Source organism: Anomaloglossus baeobatrachus, chromosome 1 (genome assembly GCF_048569485.1).
Source record: "Anomaloglossus baeobatrachus isolate aAnoBae1 chromosome 1, aAnoBae1.hap1, whole genome shotgun sequence".
NCBI classification, from domain to species: Eukaryota; Metazoa; Chordata; class Amphibia; order Anura; family Aromobatidae; genus Anomaloglossus; species Anomaloglossus baeobatrachus.
In genome coordinates this window covers 259751390-259775725 of record NC_134353.1, presented here as the reverse complement: position 1 = coordinate 259775725, position 24336 = coordinate 259751390, and the positions used below count along the sequence as shown (strand labels likewise).

The 24336-nt window shown below is 46.6% G+C and overlaps 1 protein-coding gene across 3 annotated transcripts in view; it reads right to left on the bottom strand.

The window, feature by feature from the left end:
* The window catches only part of SEC24B (SEC24 homolog B, COPII component), a 153133-nt gene that overhangs the window by 29575 nt on the left and 99222 nt on the right, over window positions 1-24336 (bottom strand). For all 3 annotated transcript variants that reach the window (XM_075349283.1, XM_075349292.1, XM_075349302.1), the window contains 4 exons: window positions 17118-17276; window positions 11562-11735; window positions 11086-11196; window positions 202-377 (listed from right to left, as the gene is read on the bottom strand). In XM_075349283.1, coding sequence (XP_075205398.1) covers window positions 202-377; window positions 11086-11196; window positions 11562-11735; window positions 17118-17276 — 620 coding nt within the window. The remainder of the gene's footprint in view (window positions 1-201; window positions 378-11085; window positions 11197-11561; window positions 11736-17117; window positions 17277-24336) is intronic.

Below are 24336 nucleotides of genomic sequence, written 5' to 3'. Positions count from 1 at the left end.
GGTTAACAGGTACAGGCAGATCGTGGATTTCTTTGTGCCTGCCAGGCACACGTCAGCTGTACAAATCAGCTGACACGTGTGCGGTCGTTAAGGGGTCAAACGCTCTTACATACTTCTTAAACTCAAACCTGAGTTGAAGGCCTCAGTTAAACATTTATGTAAAAAAATACTAAGGTTTGGTAATAAAAGGTTTTCACTCACCTGCTTCAGAAGAGCCAAAATATACAAGGGGAAAAGTTTCAGAGAATTGGGTGCAATGAGAGTGGCCTGCTGTAGGTCTGAAAGTGTAGACTTGTAGGAAGACAGTGAATCAACCACTGCGTTCACCAAGGCATCTCTAGCATCAGAAAGATTGGATGTAACTGACCGATCTACAGCTGCAAAAGGAGATAAAAAAACAAAAAAAAACAAAAAAAAACCATTAGGCCCCGTGTGTACTGACCGGTTGGAACGCTGTATCCAGCAACTCAGCAGAGTCACGTGCACGGCGGTTGTATGGAGGGTCAATACGAGAAGTCCTCAGGCTCTGCATTGTGGTGCGCCATACACAACCTTATTAGGGAAATAGTAGACAACTTTCCACTGCACTTTGTAGAGATGATGTGCTTTTTCTAAAGAAACCCTGTGTTCATTATTTTTACCCATTTCACCCCCAAACCGGTTTTCACCTTCTGACCAGTATCACTATATGAAGTAACCCTGGAATGCTTCAAAATATTCTAGTGATTCTGAGACTTTTTTGAGGGGACATATTGTACTTCATGATAATGGTAAATTTAAGTAGCCATTTTTTGCGTCTATTTGTATAAATATCTACATTTTGGCGAAAAATGTTGCAATTTTCAAACTTTTAATTTTTACACCTTTAAGCCACAAAGTTATAAATTAGAAGGGTTAAAAGTTTATCCGTATTTTCTCATTTTCCCAAAAACTATGACTTTGAGTGGCCTATGACAGAAAATACCCAAAAGTGACATCATTTTAAAAACCACACCCCTCAAAGTGCTCAAAAACACATTCAAGTAGTTTATTAACCCTTTAGGTGATTTACAGGAATTCTAATGCAGAGCTTCATGGCAGTTCTGATTTTTTGACAAATCACAGCTGTCATTAACCCCTTATATTACCCTGATTGCCACCGCACCAAGTCAATCGAGATGAGCCAGGTAAAGCACCAGGATTGGCGCATCTATCATTTATTTGCATAAACGTACGTCAAATATCGTGAAGGGATTAAATAGTATCAGTATCATTAGTGAAATGTATCACATAGTGAAGTGTTCCAGAGATGAATATATTAAAGAAGCACTTAAAATAACATTCTGTTATAACATCTAATACAGACAGTATAAAAAAAGTTACAATTTAAAAAATATGTCCTACAAAAGGGGGAATAAAAAATAAAAAAAAAGCAAAACACATGGAAAGTGTTCATCCTAGTAAACTATATGTTAACAGATCATAGCAATAACCTCCTTACACCAATAGCACCTGAAAGCATATTTTACTATTTGGTATTAAGCAGATATTTTCAAACTATGACAAGTGTTAAATCTTAATGACATAAATGGGTCATATTGAGAACTTTCTTTTAAATTTCTAATCCCACTTAGCAAGTCCTAGTTATGTCAGAGAAGCTTTGCAAAATTAGCAGATGTTTAGGTAAGTCAGTATTATGGCTTAATTCTCAGAAAGCACTACTATAAAAATTTGATAACAAGTGTATATTATATATATCAAAATATATATAAAAGAAGGGAATTTTGTTTACTTACCGTAAATTCCTTTTCTTCTAGCTCCAATTGGGAGACCCAGACAGTGGTGTATAGCTACTGCCTCTGGAGGCCGCACAAAGAACTACACTTAAAAGTGTAAGGCCCCTCCCCTTCTGGCTATACACCCTCCCGTAGGAGTACGGATTCCTCAGTTTTAGTACCAAAGCAAGGAGGAGGAAAGCCAATAACAGTTTCAAAAACAAATTCAATCCGATAACAAGATCGGAGAACTTAAGAAACAACATGAACAACATGTGCACCCGAAAAACGAAACCCTAAGAACAAATAGGGCGGGTGCTGGGTCTCCCAATTGGAGCTAGAAGAAAAGGAATTTACGGTAAGTAAACAAAATTCCCTTCTTCTTTTTCGCTCCTAATTGGGAGACCCAGACAGTGGGACGTCCAAAAGCAGTCCCTGGGTGGGTAAAAAGATACCACATGAACGGGCTGTCAGACAGCCCTTTCCTACAGGTGGGCCACCGCCGCCTGAAGGACCTGTCTACCTAGGCTGGCATCTGCCGAAGCGTAGGTATGCACTTGATAGTGTTTGGTAAACGTGTGCAGACTCGACCAGGTAGCCGCCTGGCACACCTGCTGAGCCGTAGCCTGATGCCGCAATGCCCAGGACGCACCAACGGCTCTGGTAGAATGGGCCTTCAGTCCAGATGGAATCGGAAGCCCAGCAGAACGGTATGTGTGAAGAATTGGTTCCTTGATCCACCGCGCCAGGGTGGATTTGGAAGCTTGCGATCCCTTATGCTGACCAGCGACTAGGACAAAGAGCGCATCAGAACGGCGTAGAGACGCCGTGCGAGAAATGTAAATCCTGAGTGCTCTCACCAGGTCCAACAGATGTAAACCTTTTTCAAATTGGTGAACTGGATGCGGACACAAAGATGGCAAAGTGATATCCTGATTGAGATGAAAGGAAGAAACCACCTTGGGAGAAAACTCTGGAATTGGACGCAGTACTACCTTGTCTTGGTGAAACACCAGGAAGGGAGATTTGCAAGATAACGCCGCTAGCTCGGACACTCTTCGAAGAGACGTGACCGCCACAAGAAAAACTACTTTTTGTGAAAGCCGAGAAAGGGAAACCTCTTTCAAAGGCTCGAAAGGCGGCTTCTGGAGAGCAATGAGAACCTTGTTTAGATCCCAGGGTTCCAATGGCCGTCTGTAAGGAGGAACGATATGACAAACTCCTTGGAGAAACGTGCGTACTTTAGAAAGCCGTGCCAAGCGCTTCTGAAAGAATACGGATAGCGCGGAGACTTGACCCTTAAGAGAGCTAAGCGACAAACCTTTTTCCAACCCAGACTGCAGGAAGGAAAGAAAAATTGGCAATGCAAATGGCCAGGGAGAAAACCCTTGAGCCAAGCACCAAGCTAAGAATATCTTCCACGTCCTGTGATAGATCTTAGCTGAGGATGGTTTTCTAGCCTGTCTCATTGTGGCAACAACTTCATGAGATAAACCTGAGGCCGCTAGGATCCAGGACTCAATGGCCACACAGTCAGGTTCAGGGCCGCAGAATTCAGATGGAAAAACGGCCCTTGAGACAGCAAATCTGGACGGTCTGGTAGTGCCCACGGTTGGCCTACCGTGAGATGCCACAGATCCGGGTACCACGACCTTCTTGGCCAGTCTGGAGCGACGAGAATGGCTCGATGGCAGTCGGACCTGATTTTCCGGAGAACTCTGGGTAACAATGCTAGAGGTGGGAACACATAGGGGAGTCGGAATTGCGACCAATCCTGAACCAAGGCGTCTGCCGCCAGCGCTCGGTGATCGTGAGACCGTGCCATGAAAACTGGGACCTTGTTGTTGTGCCGTGACGCCATCAGATCGACGTCCGGCGTCCCCCAGCTGCAACAGATCTGCTGAAAACACGTCCGGGTGAAGGGACCATTCTCCTGCGTCCATGCCCTGGCGACTGAGAAAGTCTGCTTCCCAGTTTTCCACGCCTGGGATGTGAACTGCGGATATGGTGGACGCTTTGCTTTCCACCCACGTCAAAATCCGCCGGATTTCCTGAAAGGCTTGGCGACTGCGTGTTCCCCCTTGGTGGTTGATGTACGCCACCGCCGTGGAATTGTCCGACTGAATCCGAATCTGCTTGCCTTCCAGCCATTGTTGGAAGGCTCGCAGAGCAAGATAGATTGCTCTGATTTCCAGAACATTGATCTGCAGGGTGGACTCTTCCGGAGTCCACGTCCCCTGAACCCTGTGGTGGAGAAACACCGCTCCCCACCCTGATAGGCTCGCATCCGTCGTGACCACTGCCCAGGACGGGGGAAGGAACGACTTTCCCTGTGACAATGAGGTGGGGAGAAGCCACCAACGCAGAGAGTCCTTGGCAGTCTGAGAGAGGGAGACAGTCCTGTCGAGGGACGTCGATTTCCCATCCCATTGGCGTAGAATGTCCCATTGTAGAGGGCGCAGATGAAACTGCGCGAACGGGACCGCCTCCATTGCTGCTACCATCTTTCCTAGGAAATGCATGAGGCGCCTCAGTGAGTGCGACTGGCTCTGAAGGAGAGATTGCACTCCTGTCCGTAGCGAACACTGCTTGTCCAGTGGAAGCTTCACTATCGCTGAGAGAGTATGAAACTCCATGCCAAGATAAGTCAGAGATTGGGTCGGGGTTAGATGAGACTTTGGAAAGTTGATAATCCACCCGAAACTCTGGAGAGTGTCTAGTGCCACCTTCAGACTGTGTTGGCATGCCTCTTGAGAGGGTGCCTTTATAAGCAGGTCGTCTAGATACGGGATGACCGAGTGACCTTGCGAGTGCAGAACAGCTACTACTGCTGCCATGACCTTGGTGAAGACCCGGGGGGCTGTTGCCAGACCGAAAGGCAACGCTATGAACTGCAGGTGTTCGTCGTGTATGACGAAGCGTAGGAAACGCTGATGCTCTGGCGCAATCGGCACGTGGAGATACGCATCTTTGATATCTATTGATGCTAGAAAATCTCCTTGAGACATTGAGGCTATGACGGAGCGTAGGGATTCCATCCGGAACCTCCTGACTTTTACGTGTCTGTTGAGCAACTTTAGATCCAGGACGGGTCGATACGATCCGTCCTTTTTTGGGACCACAAACAGATTGGAGTAAAAACCGTGACCTTGTTCCTGAAGAGGGACGGAGGTCACCACTCCTTCCGCCTTTAGAGCGGCCACCGCCTGCAACAGAGCATCGGCTCGGTCTGGAGGTGGAGAAGTTCTGAAGAAACGAGTTGGCGGACGAGAACTGAACTCTATCCTGTACCCGTGAGACAGAATATCCCTCACCCAACGGTCTTTGACGCGTGACAGCCAAATGTCGCCAAAGTGGGAAAGCCTCCCACCGACCGAGGGTGTGGGAATCGGAGACTGCAAGTCAGGAGGACGCCGTCTTGGCAACGGTTCCTCCGGCTGTCCTTTTTGGGCGTGACTGAGACCTCCAAGAATCTGAGCGTCTCTGGTCTTTTTGAGTCTTTTTTGACGAGGCGAATTGGGACCTGCCCGGTCCTCGAAAGGACCGATAACCAGACTGACCCTTCCTCTGTTGGGGTTTGTTTTGTCTGTGTTGCGGTAAGGATGAGTCCTTACCCTTGGAGTGTTTGATGATTTCATCCAAACGCTCTCCAAACAATCGGTCACGAGAAAAAGGCAAATTGGTTAAGCACTTCTTGGAATGAGAATCTGCCTTCCAATGTCTCAACCACAGGGCCCTACGCAAAACAACGGAGTTGGCTGACGCCACTGCCGTGCGGCTTGTAGCGTCAAGAACAGCATTAATCGCGTACGACGCGAATGCCGACATTTGCGAGGTCAATGGTGCTACCTGCGGGGCAAATGCACGTGTGACTGAGTCGACTTGCACAAGCCCGGCTGAGATAGCTTGGAGTGCCCATACGGCAGCAAAAGATGGCGCTAACGACGCTCCAATCGCTTCATAGATGGATTTCAGCCAGAGCTCCATCTGCCTGTCAGTGGCATCTTTAAGTGCCGCTCCATCTTCAACTGCAACCAAGGATCTAGCTGCAAGCCTGGAAATTGGAGGATCCACTTTTGGACACTGGGTCCAACCCTTGACCACCTCAGGGGGAAAAGGATAGCGTGTATCTTTAAGCCGTTTAGAAAAACGCCTTTCCGGATAAGCGTGGGGTTTCTGGATTGCGTCTCTAAAGTCAGCGTGGTCCAGAAAAGTGCTTAATGTACGCTTAGGATATCTGAAATGGATTTTCTCGTGCTGCGAAGCTGACTCCTCTACAGGAGGAGCTGGTGGGGAAATATTTAACATCTTATTGATGGACGCTATAAGATCATTAACTATGGCGTCACCATCTGGTGTATCTAGATTGAGAGCGGTCCCAGGATCAGAATCCTGATCAGTGACGTCCGCTTCATCACCCATAGATTCATCTCGCTGGGATCCTGACCATTGAGATGAATGTGAAGGCCCCTCATAGCGAGCCCGCTTAGGTTGCCTGGGGCCATCGTCCGAGTCAGAGTCTTCACCCTGAGGTGTATGTGCCCGTCCCGGAGCTTGGAGGTAATTCAGCTGAGGGGGACCAGGGGGCAATGATTGCACAGTGTCCGTGGCCTGAAGTACAGGCCTAGCTCGCAATGCGTCAAGAATTTGTGACATAGTGAGAGACATTCTGTCAGCAAAAGCTGTAAACTCAGTTCCTGTCACCTGGACAGCATTCACAGGTGGTACACCCTGGGTCACGTCCAGCAGAGGTCCCGACTGTGCAAGCGCCGCAGGGGCCGAGCACTGCACACAATGGGGGTCAGTGGAGCCTGCCGGTAGAAAAGTCCCACATGCGGTACAGGAAGCATATAATGTCTGTGCCTTGGCACCCTTGCGTTTTGCGGACGACATGCTGTTGGCTCTCTGCAATGTGAGAGAGTCTGTAGCCAAAGGGCGACTAGCGCTATGCAGTACAAAGTATTTGCAGGAACAAAATACTAAGATTACTACTGGCACAAGAGGGGGTGAGCCCAAAGGGCTGCTTACCGCCCGCTGAATAGCGGGTAAGAGGCGCAGATTCCTTGTCTGGGTCTCCCCGGCTCCCCTCTGCAGCTCAGCGTGTCAGCAGGAATGGCTGCCGGCGTCTGTGGAGAGGGGCGGTCCGTGGGAGTTCCCAAACAAAAGTGCGGGAAACAGTGTCCCCTCTGTGCCTATTGTGAGGGCTGGAGTATGTAAAAACGACTCCATCCCTCAGCGCTGATGCACTGACCAGCGTCCCGCCCCTCTCCTGACTGGCAGGTCCGGGGGCGGGAACGAACGGAAATAGGCCGCAAAAGCCGGGGACTCGAGTTATCAGCGCGGCCGCCGTAAAAGCGCGGCCCGCGCTGAAGTCCCCGGCGCACCACAAGTGCCAGCCGCGCCGCAGTCCCAGCGGCCGGCGCGACCTTTTCCCAAAAGTGTGCCTGCTTCAGCAAAGCTGAATGAGGCTATGGCACAAGCGCCGCAGCGCTAATGTCCCCGGCGCACTACAACACCCAGCATGCTGCGGTGTGAGCGCCAAATGCACGGGGACACAGAGTACCTTGAGGAAGCAGGGCCATGTCCCTGATGTACTCCGCTCCATCCAGCATCTTCTCCAGGGGCTGTAGATGGAGCACGGTCTCAGTGCCTGGAGACCAGTAAATCCCACTTCACCCAGAGCCCTGTAAAAAGGGATGGGGAAGGAATCAGCATGTGGGCTCCAGCCGCCGTACCCGCAATGGGTACCTCAACCTTACAAACACCTCCGACATACAGTGGGGTGAGAAGGGAGCATGCTGGGAGCCCTGTATGGGCCTTCTTTTCTTCCATCCGACATAGTCAGCAGCTGCTGCTGACTAAAAACAATGGAGCTATGCGTGCGTGTCTGACCTCCTTCGCACAAAGCTAAAACTGAGGAATCCGTACTCCTACGGGAGGGTGTATAGCCAGAAGGGGAGGGGCCTTACACTTTTAAGTGTAGTTCTTTGTGCGGCCTCCAGAGGCAGTAGCTATACACCACTGTCTGGGTCTCCCAATTAGGAGCGAAAAAGAAATAGCCTGTGTATACATATATGCAATAGAAAGGACAAGGACAGTAGCTTGCTCCATCTACTGACACGTGTTTGAGGGTATTCACATCCTAATTGGAGTAAGGGTTTAGGAACTACAGCTCTTTAACATGTAGCTGTCTCTCTTTCAGGGTACATAAAGACATAAAGTAACTGGATAATTATCTTAAAAGCTCTTTAATGGGCTGCATGGGCTACTCCAACGTTAATCCCTCATCAATCAGATAAAAGATTCGGAGCTGATTCCAGATGGGGCATTCACACTTGGAAGCTGTTGCTGTGAACACACAACACGAGATCAAAGGAGCTCTCAATGGAAGAGAAACAGATCATCAGTAAGCTAAAAAAAAAGAAGAAATCCATCACAGAGATAACAGAAATATTAGGAGTCTCCAAATCAATAGTTTGGTATATTCTGCAAAAAGCGCACTTGTGAACTCAAAAAAGCCTGGACATCCACAGAAGACAACAGTAGTCAATGTTCGTAGAATCCTTTCTATGGCGTTTTTATATCTAAGTCTACAGTAAAGAGAATGACGTCATAAGATCCAAGACAGAGGGTTCACCCCAAAGTGCAAATGTGGCACCCCAGGGTTCAGTTGCGACAAATATACCTGTACCAGGGACAGGGAAGGATCTCCACATCAGGTAATCCCACAAACAACACTACCACTCCAAGCCTTGAGGGGAAGCTCTACAAGCCGCGTTCAGGTGAAGTCCCCTTTAAATCCAGGTTTGGAGGTGGAGTCAGAGAGACAGTTGGAGTTGAGCTCGAGCGAGGAGAGGGAAGACATCAAAATGGAGAGGGCTGTGCTTAGCCCGCACGAGTAGCTGTGTGACAGACTGAGGGATCCAGAAGTGAAGCAAAAGAGCAGTGATCGGGGAGGTGGAGCTAGATCGGTTCATCCCTGAGGAACAGCGCTGATAACCGGACACCCGAGATTGTGAGGGATCTAATCTACAAAGCAATAAAGACTGGAGGCCAGGGAGACTCCAGATCTCCTGGCCGCAGCAGCACCTGAAGGCAAAGCTGCTACACAGAGCTTAGGAACCGCAGTGAGTACAGCAGTGCCCCTCTTAGAGAAGCTCCCGCCGCCTGCAATACAGGTCAAGAGAGTGAGAGGGACAAGGTATAGCTACAGGCAGCCTAGGACCAAGGAGAGGCACAGCGAAGCAGGGAGGCCTCACAACTAACCTGGTGCAGAGATCCTGAACTATTCCCAGATTACCCAGAAACTGTCACATCAGAAACTGAACCCCTTTTTAATAACACCTGCAAGTAAAACCTGGTCAGAGTTAATGAAATGGTGTGACGCACTTTATTTCTCTCATCTGAAAAGCCATAGGCTGCTGCACTAAAGTGACAGTTGAAAAGGCTGTGAAGACAAACTGCCATATTTGTGTAAGACTATAAAAACTGCCCTGGAGATCCCGCTTCACCTACGGAAAAACGTAAACAACTGGCTGCCTAACCATCACCCCGGAGGTCTGACCTGCAGCCCCAGTAACCATACTGGAACCATAGGTGGCGTCACAAAATACTTAATTTTTTTATAATTTTTTTTTTTTTTTATTATTTACTGACTTTCAGTGACCACCAGGGCCATGGGACCAGGCACAGGCCCCCGTGACATAATCCCATTATCCAACGCGCGGAACCGAGTACCCCACGGCCCTGGGGCGGGTCACAAACCAGTAACCAGACCTTCAATATAGAAAGGTCTGATCATCAGCAGTTTTTTTAAAGGTAAAAAAAAGCGTAATATTCTGCAATGGCTGAGTCAATCATCAGATCTCAACCCTATCGAGTATTTTACACGCTTAAGGAAAAACATAAGGCAGAAAAACAAAACCCACAAGCAATAACTGAAGTCAGCTGGAATAAGGGCTCGTAAATGCATCACAAAGGAAGAAACCCAGCGTTTAGTGATGTCCATGGCTTCCAGACTTCAGGCAGTCATTGCCTGCAGTGGATTCTCTACAAAGTATGAAGCATTTTACTTATGGTAAAGTTAATTTTACCAATATCTTTTGTGCCCCTGAAATGAAAAGGTTTTGTAGAAAAATGGTTGCAATAATTAAACATTTCATAAGATATTTTTGTCCAACCACCATAAATTAGACATGAAAGTCTACAATTTAGGAGCATTCCAACGGTTTCATTTTAAATAAAAAATAGTGGCATGCGAAGCCCAAATCCCAGAGACACGGATACTATCTGAATGTTTCTGGACCTATACATAATATATATTCTATAATATAGAGCGGAATGCGTCCTTCTGTCCGAAAGTGGAACGGCAACAGGACATGCCCCCATATACTGTTTGGCTTCAGCAGTGCACAACAGACCTGCCCGTTCAGTCACATGCCATGCTGGCAACACGCACTAAGGCTATGTGCGCACTAGAAATGTCATGTTTCTCAAGAAACTTTCTTGAGAGACATTCTGGGAGCTGAAGATTCTTGCATCTGCGGAAAAAAATCAGCAGCAAAAACGCATGCGGATTTGCCGCAAAATACCCGCGGATTTTTTCCTGTGGATTTTTATGAATGGATAAGTGCAAATCCGGGGGTAATCCGCAGGAAATAATGAACATGCTCATTTTCTCAAGAAAGTTTCTCAAGAACATTTTCTCAAGAAACTTTCCTTGAGAAAAATCCGCAGTGTGCGCACACCTATTTTTTTTTCCATAGGTTTTGCTGGGAAATGTCTGCAGAAAGATTTAACACCTTTCTCAAGAAATTTCCGCGGGTAAATCCGCGGGTAAAACGGTCTAGTGCGCACAAAGCCTAACAGTACACCCTACTCTGCTGCCCGCTTGATACTACTGATCTGAGCCGGCAACATAGAACACGCTGTCATTGTGCAACCCAGTCCCTGAAATGAGTGTCACTAATGATGCTTTGTTTCAGGGAGGAGGCAGACGCTGCGGCAGTGACGGCAGCCGCTGTCCCCAATGACATTTTGTATGAGTACCCCGGGATGCACTGGAATTCTCAAAGCATCATCACACAGGAAGTTGAGAAAAAAAAAAAAGTACAATAACTGCTAGATACTTTAGTTAAGAAATTGTGAATGCAAGCATATTAGAAATTAGTTTAGATTACGACACCAAATAGGCAGGGATTTAAATGACAATTTCTTTGGCCTTCGGACCACCCCTTTAAGAATCCAAATTATGACATTTTATATACAAGATGCTTTGCTGACCATTTTGAAAAATATCTACATTCACATTAAGAAATGCATAAAATCTTACCCATGTTTGCCAACAGACAAGTAGTAGCCTGAACATCTACTCCTGCAAAGACATCAGGTAGCGAATTCACCACGGGCAGGCACAAGGTGTGCACACGTATCCTCCGCTGGCCTGTATGCAGTGAACATATCAAATGTGCAGTACATTTAATGGGAATCAGTAAACTCATCTACCCTCCCAACAGATTATATGTATGCAAATGAGGCTGGAAGTGCTTTAGGCAGAACTGAGCACTTGATGTCTGGGACCCAAGCTCCATTCTCAGCCCCTACTTAATTACTTAGGGGAGGGCGGGAAGAAAAAGAAGGGAGGCAGATAAACAACAAGTAAATTGTACACTTGCTTGATTTCTACCAGTCTATCGTTGCCTATTTTTAAACACAAAAATAAACTTTTAAAGCAACATTCTAGAATGTTCTTTACTGAATAAATATAACATTTTCTACAACCCAAAAAAGCCTTGAAAAATAAAATACCTTTGCTAGATGTGTAAAGAAGGGCCACTTGACAGCATGCCAAAGAACTGTCCGTCAGACTTTCTTCTAAAGACATCTGCACTGCAAATCCAGCATCCTCACTGATGTTGGCAAGTGATAACAGGTCCGTTGACCGCACAAAAAAATTACCATGGAAAGTATGTATTGAAAGGCCTAAAAAAAAACAATAAATATGTATGTATGACAACAATACACTCATGTATATACTACACCAGTATTATTCAATACCAGCATACTATTCAATGGAGTTGTCCAAACAAACTGGATTTTTAGAGTAAACTCATTATGTGCAAGTATTTGGTGGGGAATACACATCTTAATATTTCTTTATAGCAATCTAAGCTATGAATTTTGGCTGTAGATGCCAAAAAACAAGAGGCTTCCTCTAGTCGCCATTACAGGAGCAGAGCCTTACTGCATAGTAAACCACTGGGGTCAATGTATACCAGCAGGCAGCTCGCAGGTAGGCTCCCTCTACTGGTGGCTTCAGGTAAAAACAGGTTACTCTGTACATTTATGACTTGCACCTATAAAAGATGCAATAAGTAAACAAACAGATTTTGGACCTTCACGGTGGACATTCACTTTAAAACATGGCCGCAAAAGAGGAGCTTTATTTATATAAAGGGGACAATTGTGCACTGAAATAATGTTCTCTCCTGGCATTACAGCAATGCCAACTGCATTTTACAGACAGTTCAAGCCTAAGATCCCTTTAGATGTATATACCGTATACAGCTCTGGCAAAAATTAAGAGATCACTTCCAAATTTTCAGTTTTTCTTGATTTTTCTCTCTATAGATATATTTTTGAGTAAAATGTAAATTGCTCTTTTGTTCTATAAACTACTGACATCATGTCTCCAAAAAGAATTAATCGAAAAGGACACAAATTCAAAGAACAAAAATAAATAAAAAAAAAAAAACACCACAAAAAAGCCACCAGCCAACTAAGGTCACAAATTGCAAATGCACTTGCAGGATGCAGTCGGCCCCCCATGATAAAGGTATGGGTAACACAGGTGCAGAATACCGATGAGACAGCCACTCTCAACCTACCAAGCCATGGAGGGGGTGGCTGCTGGTATTCAACTTGCACACTAATGAGGTCTTACATAGGGCACCAGTCACACATGTGCAGTGCACAGTGTCCGGCTCACATCCTATTGATGACACCCTTCTATTAGATCAGGCAGGCTGCCTAGCACTATCTGAGTGCACTAGCACACAGGACAGGCACGCTGAGAGCCCGGCTACATCCAGCAGAAGATTGTGCAGTTTTATGTGTTACCCATACCTTTATCATGGGGGGCCGGCTGCATCCTGCAAGTGCATTTGCCATTTTTGATCTTATTTGGCTGGTGGCTTTTTTGTGGCGAGTTTGGTTTTTATTTTTTTTTTTTCTTTGAATTTATGTCCTTTTCGGTGAATTATTTTTGAATACAGTGTAGGGACTCGTAAGCGTGGGGACCCTTGACATTTGGGTTACGAGCTTATGTATTTTGGCCAAAATATGGACCAATACCTCACATTTATTATCATTTTACTATATATCATTTTTATTGCACAATTTTCTGCTGGATGTAGCCGGGCCCTCAGCGTGCCTGTCCTGTGTGCTAGTGCACTCAGATAGTGCTAGGCACCCACCTGATCTAATAGAAGGGTGTCATCAATAGGCTGTCACCGGACACTGCGCACTGCACATATCTGTGTGACTGGTGCCCTATGGTTCAGGTCTGGAGATTGGGCTGGCCATGACAGGTTTTTGATGTGGTGGTCCTTCATCCACACATTGATTGACCTCGCTGTGTGGCATGGCACATTGTCCTGCTGGACAAAACAGTCCTCAGAGTTGGGGAACATTGCCTGAGCAGAAGGAAGCAACTGTTTTTCCAGGATAACCTTGTATGCGGCTTGATTCATATGTCCATCGCAAAGATATTTGTTGAATTTTCTTGACTTAATTTTCAGCTTTGCCCAACACCTCGTCGTCTAATGGTTAGACGGAGACCTGGAGAAGCGTACAAGCCACAGTCTCTTGCACCCACTGTGAAATTTGGTGGAGGATCGGTGATTATCTGGAGATATTTCAGCAAGGCTGGAATTGGGCAGATTAATCCACAAACCAACATGCTGGAGAGGTTGTAATAGTCAACACTGTACATATTTTTTGGAGCTGCCCTAGAATCAGAAGCTTTTGGCAGAAAGTGTCTAAAATAATAAATTTCATAATACACTCAAAATGAAGGCTAATCCCACAATGAGTTCTCTTATATATAGATTCGGATAAGATAAATATACAATACAGGGCCATCATAATACATATCCTTCTAGTTACCAAAGGTAAACTGGCTGCACATTGGAAATCCGATAAAATTCCAAATATTTACGACATAATAGAAAAAATATCCCTTCATAGGTTCTACGAAGAGAAGCATGCTCTGACTAATAACTCTTGGAACAGATTTCATCAAAAATGGGACCCATGGACTACCTTTAACAGCTACACATAAAATTTTAAATATAACCTAGTTCTGGTTCTGTTATGAGGGTAGTACGACATGATACTTGTACAATTGGTTTGATGAGAGGATTGTTGGACTGCTTCCATCTCCTGACATTTTGATTGAGGGTGTTATGCTATGGAGGGTCTTGGTTCGACTGTATGTCATAGTTTCTGCACATTTTAACATTTTGTTATTTGTTCGTTTCTTTAGTTGTATGTATGTATTATTTGTGTTTGACATTACATAATGTAATGTGGTACAATGTGTTTTGCTTTGTTTTTGTTGTGACTGTTCTATTTGCAAGATTTGAAAACCTAATAAAAATGATTGCATCATAAATAGTTACCAATGACTTACTAACTGCCAAAGTCAAGCGACATTACCTTGTCCTCTACCTTCGGATAAGTAACGAAGCCGGGCACTCCCAAATAGATGCAAAAGAGATTAATTTTATTTGTGCGGCAAATTGAGTGAAAAATAAAGACGTTTCGGTCTAATGTCATACTTTCATCAGTTTCACGTGCTGCCTTGAGACAAACTTTGGTGGTATGAGGATGACAGCAGTGTTTGTCGCTGCTGTGGCGCCAGGTGCACCCTGCCCTATGCTAGAAGTGCCACGATAGGTCATGCTGTCCTCTGCCTTCAACACAGTGAATCATTCTCATCTACTACAGGTTCTTTCATCTCTTAGGACCAAGTCAGTGATGCCATCTTGGATCTCGATAGCTAACAGACCTGAAATTCAGTGTCTCTCACTCACACACCACCTCCTCATCTCACCCCCATCTGTTGGGAGTCCCCCAAGGTTCAGTTCTAGGACCCATGCTCTTAAGCTACATCTTTGCCCTGTGACAGCTCATACAGTCCTACAGCTTTCAGGATCCCCTCTAGGCTGATGACACACAGATCAACTTCTCTGAAGCCGATGTAACCGCTTTACCACCTAGAATCCCACAATTTCTGTCGGCTATTTCATCCTTCTCTGCTCGATTTCTAAAACGTTGCATGGATAAAACAGAACTGATCTTTCCTCCCATCTTACTTAACCCACCCCAAACAGGACTATCCATCAAAGTCAATGACTACTCACTCTCCAGTCTTGCTGCCTCAAGGTAACCCTAGACTCTGCTCCATCCTTCAAACCAAATATACAAGCCCTTTCCACCTCCTGTCGACACCAACTCAAAAATACTTCCCAGATTAATACATTCCTTAACCAAGAATCTGCAAAAAATACAATGCATGCTCTCATCTTCTGCCTTGAGTACTGCAACCTCCTGCTCTGTGGCCTCCCTTCTAACACTCTTGCACTTTACAAAACTAACAAACTCTGCTTCCCAACTAATCCACCTGTCCCCATGCTATTCCCCAGATTCTCCTCTCTTCCAATCCTTTCCCTGGCTCCCCATTGCTGAGAGACTACAGTTCAAAACCCTAACCAAGATATACAAAGCCATCCGCAACCTGTCTCCTCCATTCATCTGCAACCTAGTCTCCCGGTAAAGGTATAGAAGGGCTTGCTTTTCTTCTGGAAGAGTTGTAGATTTTAATGACACCATCCATTATATAATGTAATGAAGAACAGAAAAAAAAATTAGTTTGTGAAATGCTGGAAAAAAAATGGTATTCCACCATTCTTTCTTTGTTTATGCTTTATTGCGTGGTAAAAATTATCTGGAAACAGGATTTTCCAAATCAGTATCATTCAGATATCAAAGTTGCTATGATTTTCTTTTATTCAAGTGGTAGGAAAAATTTAGACACTTATAAAATAATATTTTGGTTTGTGTCTACATTTTTCAAGAGTCGTGATGTTTTAACTTTCCACCAATGGAGCTGTGTGGAGGCTTTTAATTGTGCAGGAAACTGGTTTTATTGATATCAATTTAGAAAACATGCAACATTTAATTCACATTTTCTTAGGGTGGTGTTTTATTTTTTGTTTTGTCTGTATGGCGATTACCATACAAGTTAATTAATTTAAGATTTTGATAGACTGGACTTTTATGGACACAGTGGTACCAAGAATATTTTAAAAATGTTCTTCATTTTAAAACACTTTATTTTTACCTTGTGTTTTTTTTGTCTTTAAGGGGACTTTAGCCTGCAATCATCTGATCACTTATATACTGCAATACCACGGTACTAAAGTACGGTATGTACTTCTGATTGAAAAATCATATTACCTAGATGGCACGGATGAAGGCACATGGATGCCATGGTAAAGTGGCAGGGTCCTATGATCACATCAAACGGGGCCCATAAAGTCGGTGTGTGCACACATCAGCAACCATTCCATTTGAATGCCACTATAAAAGACTGTCAGCACTGCAGTATCTAAATAGCCAACAGCAATAAATGGATCTCACATTTGTTTGCTGCCGTTAAAACACAGATGATGGCAATAAAAGGCCACTTTAATATTTCGCTTTTACCTACTTTCAGGGGTCCTGTTGGAGCTCCCATCTGAACACCTCTGCAAAACTGGTTTCGGACGCATGTGCCGATGGGGCCATTGACTATAGTCAGTGTATGCTCTGTCTTGCACCATTTTCAGGCATATATGCTTTCTGCAGGTGGACACCCAGAAGCAGAATACGTTTGGGTGTCCACTTGCAGAAAGTGTATACACTTAAAATGGTGCAAGACAGAGCACATGCTAACTCCGTCTGCTCCATTATAGTCAATGGCCCCGTCGGCACATGCTCTGAAACCAGTTTTGAGGGAGCATTTGGACGGAAGCTCTGAAGGGACCACTGAACGTAAGTTATAACTAAATGTGAAAACAGCCTAACATACAGCATCTACCGCGTGTGGAGGAAGCCTTCACCACAATCAGGGACTCCCAGTGTTCTCCTGAGCAGTGAAGGCCCTGGTGGACAACACCTTTAACACTAGAACTACTGGACTCGTGACACCTATATAGAAATACATGGTGCAAAGTAGTCAAAATGACTACCTCAGTAGTTCTAGTGTTAAAGTTCTGGTCACATCCTGGACAAAGGTCAACAAAGCCTAATGATAAATACCTTTAGTGCATCGAATTCTCATTACTGCTTCAAAACCAATTTTTCTAGTAAGATAATGATCCAGATCTTGCTTTAGTTTATCAGCTTGAGCTGGGTTGTGCTTATGATGAAATGATGGGTAGTAATAGACGCATCCAGCAGAGTACTTAGACATGCAGGCTGAAAAACAAAATAGCAGAATATTCTTACATTGTTTCATCATTATCTGAGAAGACTTCGTCAGCACCTAAATTAGTATGTAACAAAGATGTGCCGCTGCATAAAAACTCCCAAGACTATATTCACATGCAGCTTTTTTATTCTGCAGGCAAAACCTATTACCTTGGCAGTAAAAACAAGGCATTCAAAATAAATGTTTTGCTGCAGATTGCGTGTGACTTGTCTATACATTTAATAAAGTTAGTTTTATTCTGCAAAAACGGAGAAAAAACAATGCAAAATGTCAGAAAAGCCTATTTGCTGTGTTTTTGCACTCATTGCTTTTCATGGGTGAAAAATGTTGCAAAAAATGCTGAATGAATGGACATGCTGCCAATTTCTAAAACACTGCAGCTCTCAAATTGAGTGAGAAAAAAAACCCGAAAAAAATTGTGTGCAAGAGATTTCTGAAAGCTTAGCTTTGCTGCTACTGTAAAATGTAGCTGCTTTCCTGTAGAAGAAAAAAAAACAAAACACCAAAAACCCTACATGTGAACATAGTGTAAGTCTTCTGTCTATACGTCTTACCTTGGTGCCCACTTCAGGACTTAGTACAAAAAACTAACTGTACCAAGACTAACTGTACCAAGACTATGTGTGAATCTAGCTTTACAAATCATTCAGGCATCGGTGGTTTTCTCATATATATATTATATATATTCTTCTATACATTACATTGTTAATCATGGACTGCACACTGATGCCATTCATCAATTTCACAGACTCATTGACTTATATGGCTAATTTTCATGCTCTGGTATTTGATATTTCTATGGATAATTTTGACTAAAAATTAGACGTCTTTTTGGAGGACACAGTCCACAAAGCACAGAAATGTGAAGAGCCCGAACCACCCTAACAGGTATGTTTTATCTATGATAACTATGGAAAGAACATGTACATGAAAAACAGATGTCTGACGTAGGACTTAAAGGGAATCTGTCAGCAGGTTTTTGCTATATAATCTAATAGCCGCATAACATAGGGCAAAAAAGCCTGAGTTTTCATAAATAACCATTTTGTCTGATGTAGATGTAGCAGAGCTAAGAATTAAACCGATAACCTGGACAACACCCCCGACTGGCAGCTTTCTGTGTACAATGTGAATAATGAGTAAGCTGCCAATCAGAGATGGGAGCAGGGGTTATACAAATTACCTGATCAGTGGTGTGCCTGTAACAGTAGTGATAATCTCCTGCGGATAAATGTTGATTACATTGAAACTAAAGCATACAGCCTAATAAGTGACACATCCCTGGAATTAGGGTTTTGTGCCCTATATTATGCTGCTATCAGATTAAATAGTGAAAACCAGCGGACAGATTCATTATAACATAATATAAAAAAGCTTCTATTAAGAGGTTTCTGTGACTTTTGGAAAGCTCCTCATTATGACATCGGCAGGAATCAGACTCCTCACACCGACACTGATCAGCTAAATAAAGATGCCGTGATGCAATGGAAATACAAAGAAAGAGCTTGCAGCATTATTCCCTGCCACTGCTAAATGTGCAGAGCTGGAAGAAATATCGGAGCGCTGACCATAACCTAGGAGGGACCATGGCACCCTAGATTGCTGTGAGCCTCCATCACACTGCTCCTAAAAGACTGGAATTAATCTCTGGACTGAAATGTTAGCCATCATGTAAAGTGTGGTACTCCTAGACATGAGATGCTGACAGATATAAAGAGAATTTTGTTTACTTACCGTAAATTCGTTTTCTTATAGTTCCGTAATGGGAGACCCAGACCATGGGTGTATAGCTTCTGCCTCCGGAGGACACACAAAGTACTACACTAAAAAGTGTAGCTCCTCCCTCCGAGCATATACACCCCCTGGATAACCAAATATAGCCAGTTTAGTGCAAAAGCTGAAGGAGAATAGCCACCCACAAGTAGAGATAGAGCAAAAAACCGGAACAACCGGAGCCTCTGTCTACAACAACAGCCGGTGATAACACGCGGAACAAGAAACTGCCAACAGGCAACAGGGAGGGTGCTGCGTCTCCCATTACGGAACTATAAAAAAAATAATTTACGGTAAGTAAACAAAATTCTCTTTTTCTTCATCGTTCCTATGGGAGACCCAGACCATGGGACGTCTCAAAGCAGTCCATGGGTGGGAAATAAACAGAAAACTGAGAAGTAGACAAAACCTAACTTCACAAATGGGCGACAGCCGCCTGAAGGATGCGTCTGCCCAAGCTCGCATCTGCCGAAGCATGAGCATGCACTTGGTAGTGCTTCGAAAAGGTGTGCAGACTAGACCAAGTGGCATGAAACCTAGAATAATGTAGCCCCAATTTACCAAAAATAAAGGTGGGGATACAAGAGAGGACCACGGATGATCAAAGTGAAATACAAGATTTATTAATTGTACATAAGGTGATACAGGACACACAGTGGAGGCAGGCTAGATGGAAACAGCCTGCTAGGAAACAACCCACAGCAATCCCAGGACACACCACCAGATGGCAAACCTGCTGACAGGCAGCAATATAATGGAGGATTGTACAAGTTATAATATGGCCCGTGAAGAGTCAAAAGGGACAGTGTGAAGAAAACAGTTATTAATAGGAGATCTGTAGAATCCCCTAGAGAGTCCCAATGGCAAGGGGGCATAAGTAATTAATCAATATTTACCTTGCGTCATGTCAGAGCAGAGATGATGGATGTGTCCGGGCGAGGGGGCGGGGCCTCGACGCGCGTTTCACCAAAGGCTTCGTCAGGAGGCAGACCAAGACCAAGTGGCAGCCTGACAGACCTGCTGAGCCGTAGCCTGGTGCCTGAAAGCCCAAGAGGCACAGACAGCTCTGGTCGAGTGTGCCTTGATCCCCGGCGGGGGAGGCACTTGAGTACACTGGTAGGCATCAGAAATGGCCGACCTAATCCAACGAGCCAGGGTCGGTTTAGAAGCCGAGAGGCCCTTACGCCGACCTGTGGTCAGCACAAAGAGAGAGGTGCACCGCCTAAGAACAGCGGTGCGTGACACATAGATCCGGAGCGCCCGCACCAGATCTAAAGTATGCAACGCTTTCTCAAAGCGATGAACAGGAGCCGGACAAAAGGAAGGCAATGAAATGTCCTGGTTAAGGTGGAAAGGAGATACCACCTTAGGGAGAAAGTCCGGAGTCGGACGGAGGTCCACCTTGTCTTGATGAAAAACCAAAAAAAAGGTGACTCCGAAGAGAGCGCAGCTAAATCAGAGACTCTCCTGAGGGAAGTTATGGCCACTAGAAAGACGACTTTCTGTGAAAGACGAAACAAAGAAACCTCCCTAAGAGGCTCAAAGGGGGGTTTCTGTAAGGCCGTGAGGACCAGATTAAGGTCCCAGGGATCCAAAGGCCGCCAGTAAGGCGGAATGATGTGAGATGCTCCCTGCATAAAGGTGCGCACCTGAGCCAGCCGGGCGATACGCCGCTGGAACAACACTGACAGAGCAGAGACCTGTCCCTTGAGGGAATTGAGGGAAAGTCCTAGCTGCAGACCGGACTGTAGAAAGGACAGGATGGTCGGCAAGGAAAAAGGCCAAGGGGCATGGCCGGAAGAACGACACCAGGACAGGAAAATTCTCCAAGTCCTGTGATAAATTTTGGCCGAGGAAGACTTCCGAGCCCTAGTCATAGTGGAGATGACCTCAGGAGGAATGCCAGAAGTCGTCAAGATCCAGGACTCAAGAGCCACGCCGTCAATCTGAGAGCCGCAGAATTCTGGCGGAAAAACGGACCTTGTGAGAGAAGGTCTGGGCGGTCCAGGAGATGCCACGGCACCTCTACGGACAGATGGAGCAGGTCTGGGTACCAAGCTCCCCTGGGCCAGTCTGGAGCAATGAGGATGACCAGACGGCCCTCCATTCTGATCTTGCGCAGGACTCTGGGCAAGAGAGCTAGAGGGGGAAACACGTAAGACAGACGAAACTGGGACCAATCTTGAACCAGCGCGTCCGCTGCAAAGGCCTGAGGATCGTGGGAGCGAGCCACGTAAACCGGGACCTTGTTGTTGTGCCGGGATGCCATTAGATCCACTTCCGGAGTGCCCCACTTGCGGCAGATTGACCGAAACACTGCCGGATGCAGAGCCCACTCGCCGCTGTCCACGGCCTGACGGCTGAGATAATCTGCCTCCCAGTTTTCTACGCCTGGGATGTGGACTGTGGATATGGTGGACTTGGAGTCCTCCGTCCACTGAAGGATGCGTTGAACCTCCAACATTGCCAGGCGGCTGCGAGTCCCGCCCTGGTGATTGATGTAGGCAACCGCTGTCGCGTTGTCTGACTGGACTCGAATGTGCTTGCCCGCCAACAGGTGGTGAAAGGCTACGAGAGCTAGGAGCACAGCTCTGATTTCCAGCACGTTGATCGAGAGGGCTGATTCGGACGGAGTCCAAGTGCCCTGTGCTCCGTGCTGGAGGTATACTGCTCCCCAGCCGGATAGACTGGCATTCGTGGTGAGAATCACCCAGGACGGGGCCAGGAAGGAGCGTCCCTGAGACAGAGAGAGGGGCCGAAGCCACCACTGAAGAGAGCCCCTGGTCTGTGGCGACAGAGCCACCAACCTGTGCAAGGAAGAAGTCCGCTTGTCCCAACAGCGGAGAATGTCCAGCTGCAGAGGACGCAGATGGAACTGGGCAAAGGGAACCGCTTCCATTGACGCCACCATCTGACCCAGCACCTGCATTAGGTGCCTGATGGAATGACGGCGGGGCCTCAGCAGAGAGCGCACCGCCAGATGGAGGGACTGCTGTTTGACTAAGGGCAGCCTGACAAGTGCCGGCAGAGTCTCGAACTGCATCCCTAGGTACGTGAGTTTCTGGGTCGGAGTCAGAGTGGACTTGGGCAGATTGACAAGCCACCCGAATTGAACAAGAGTGGCGAGAGTGAGCGAGACACTCCGCTGACAGTCTGCACTGGATGAAGCCTTGACTAGAAGGTCGTCCAGGTAAGGAATCACTGCCAACCCTTGGAGGTGCAGAACCGCAACCACTGCTGCCATGACCTTGGTGAATACTCGAGGGGCCGTGGCTAACCCGAAGGGGAGAGCCACGAATTGGAAATGTTCCTCTCCGATTGCAAAACGTAGCCAACGCTGGTGTGAAACTGCAATTGGCACATGTAGATAGGCATGTCGATGGATGCCAGGAAATCTCCTTGGGTCATTGAGGCAATGACTGATCGCAGAGACTCCATGCGAAAACGCTGCACCTGAACATGCTTGTTGAGAAGCTTGAGATCCAGGATGGGCCGGAAGGAACCGTCCTTTTTGGGGACTAGGAAGAGATTTGAGTAGAAACCTCTGAACCGTTCCCGGGCGGGAACCGGTACAATTACTCCGTTGGCCTGCAAGGATGCCACGGCCTGAGAGAAGGCGGCGGCCTTGGAGCAGGGGGGAGTTGACAGAAAAAATCTGTTTGGCGGGCTGGAAGAGAATTCTATACTGTAGCCGTGGGAGATGATATCCCGCACCCACTGATCGGAGACGTGTTGAAACCACACGTCGCCAAAGTGGGAGAGCCTGCCACCGACCACGGACGTTGCTGGCTCGGCCAGATAGTCAAGAGGAGGCTGCCTTGGTGGCAGCAGCTCCTGCGGACTTCTGTGGACGCGGCTTCTGGCGCCAGTTGGGCTTCTGGTCCTTGGCTGAGTTAGTGGACGAGGCCGAGGGCTTAGAGGACGACCAGTTAGAGGAACGAAACCTCGACTGGTTCCTTCCCTGGACAGGTTTCCTGGTTTTAGTCTGTGGCAAGGAAGTACTCTTCCCGCCAGTAGCTTCCTTAATAATTTCATCCAGTTGTTCACCGAACAGCCTGGACCCAGCAAATGGGAGCCCAGCAAGGTACTATTTTGAAGAAGCGTCTGCCTTCCACTCTCGAAGCCACAAGATCCTGCGGATAGCGAGGGAATTAGCCGAAGCCACTGCAGTGCAATGAGAAGCCTCCAGCATGGCAGACATGGCGTAGGATGAAAAGGCTGAAGCCTGGGAAGTTAAGGCAACCAGTTCAGGCATAGAGTCCCTAGTGAGGGAATGCATCTCTTCTAGAGAAGCAGAGATGGCTTTGAGAGCCCACACTGCTGCAAAGGATGGGGAGAATGAGGCCCCTGCCGCCTCATATACACACTTGGCCAGGAGGTCAACCTGGCGGTCAGTGGGATCCTTAAGTGAGGTGCCATCAGCCACTGATACAACTGTCCGGGCTGAGAGTCTAGACACCGGAGGGTCCACCTTTGGTGAGTGAGCCCACTCCTTGACCACCTCTGGTGGAAAAGGAAAACTGTCATCAGAACCACGCTTTGGGAAGCGTTTGTCAGGACAGGCTCTGGGCTTGGTCACAGTGGCCTGAAAACTGGAGTGGTTAAAGAACACACTACTTGTTCTCTTAGGCAAGGTAAACTGGTGCTTTTCTGCCAGAGAGGGTTGCTCCTCTGATACTGGCGGATTGAGGTCCAGTACAGAATTAATGGACGCAATCAAATCACTAACATCTGCGTCACCCTCGGTCAGATCAATGGGGCACATGGAGGTAGCGTCCGAGCCCCCAGTAAAGATATCCTCCTCGTCCTGCGAGTCAGCTCGTGAATCAGAGCCGCGGGACAAGGAAGGAGAGGGGACCCTGCGTCTCCTTTTAGGAGGACGGGGTCTGGGAGCAGATGAAGAATCCTCTGTGAGCTCTGCAGAGCGAGACGTAGCAGCAGAGACGCCCTGAGAAGGGGGCTGATGCATGCTCAGCAGAGTCCGGGGCAACTCTCCCATGGAGTCGGCAAAGGACTGGGAGATGGCCTTAGAGAACAATTCTACCCAAGCCGGGGGTTCAGCCACCGGGCCGGAGCAGCCGGAGGGACCACTGGGGAGACTCCAGGCTGAGGCACCACCATGTTAGAGCAGGCATCACAATGTGGATATGTGCTCGGTTCAGGCAGTACGAGCTTACATGCAGTGCATATTGAGTACAGCCTTGCAGCCTTGCTCCTAGTGTGAGACATGCTGCTGAGGTGGGGGCTCTTAGCCAGATTGACCCCCAGAGAGTG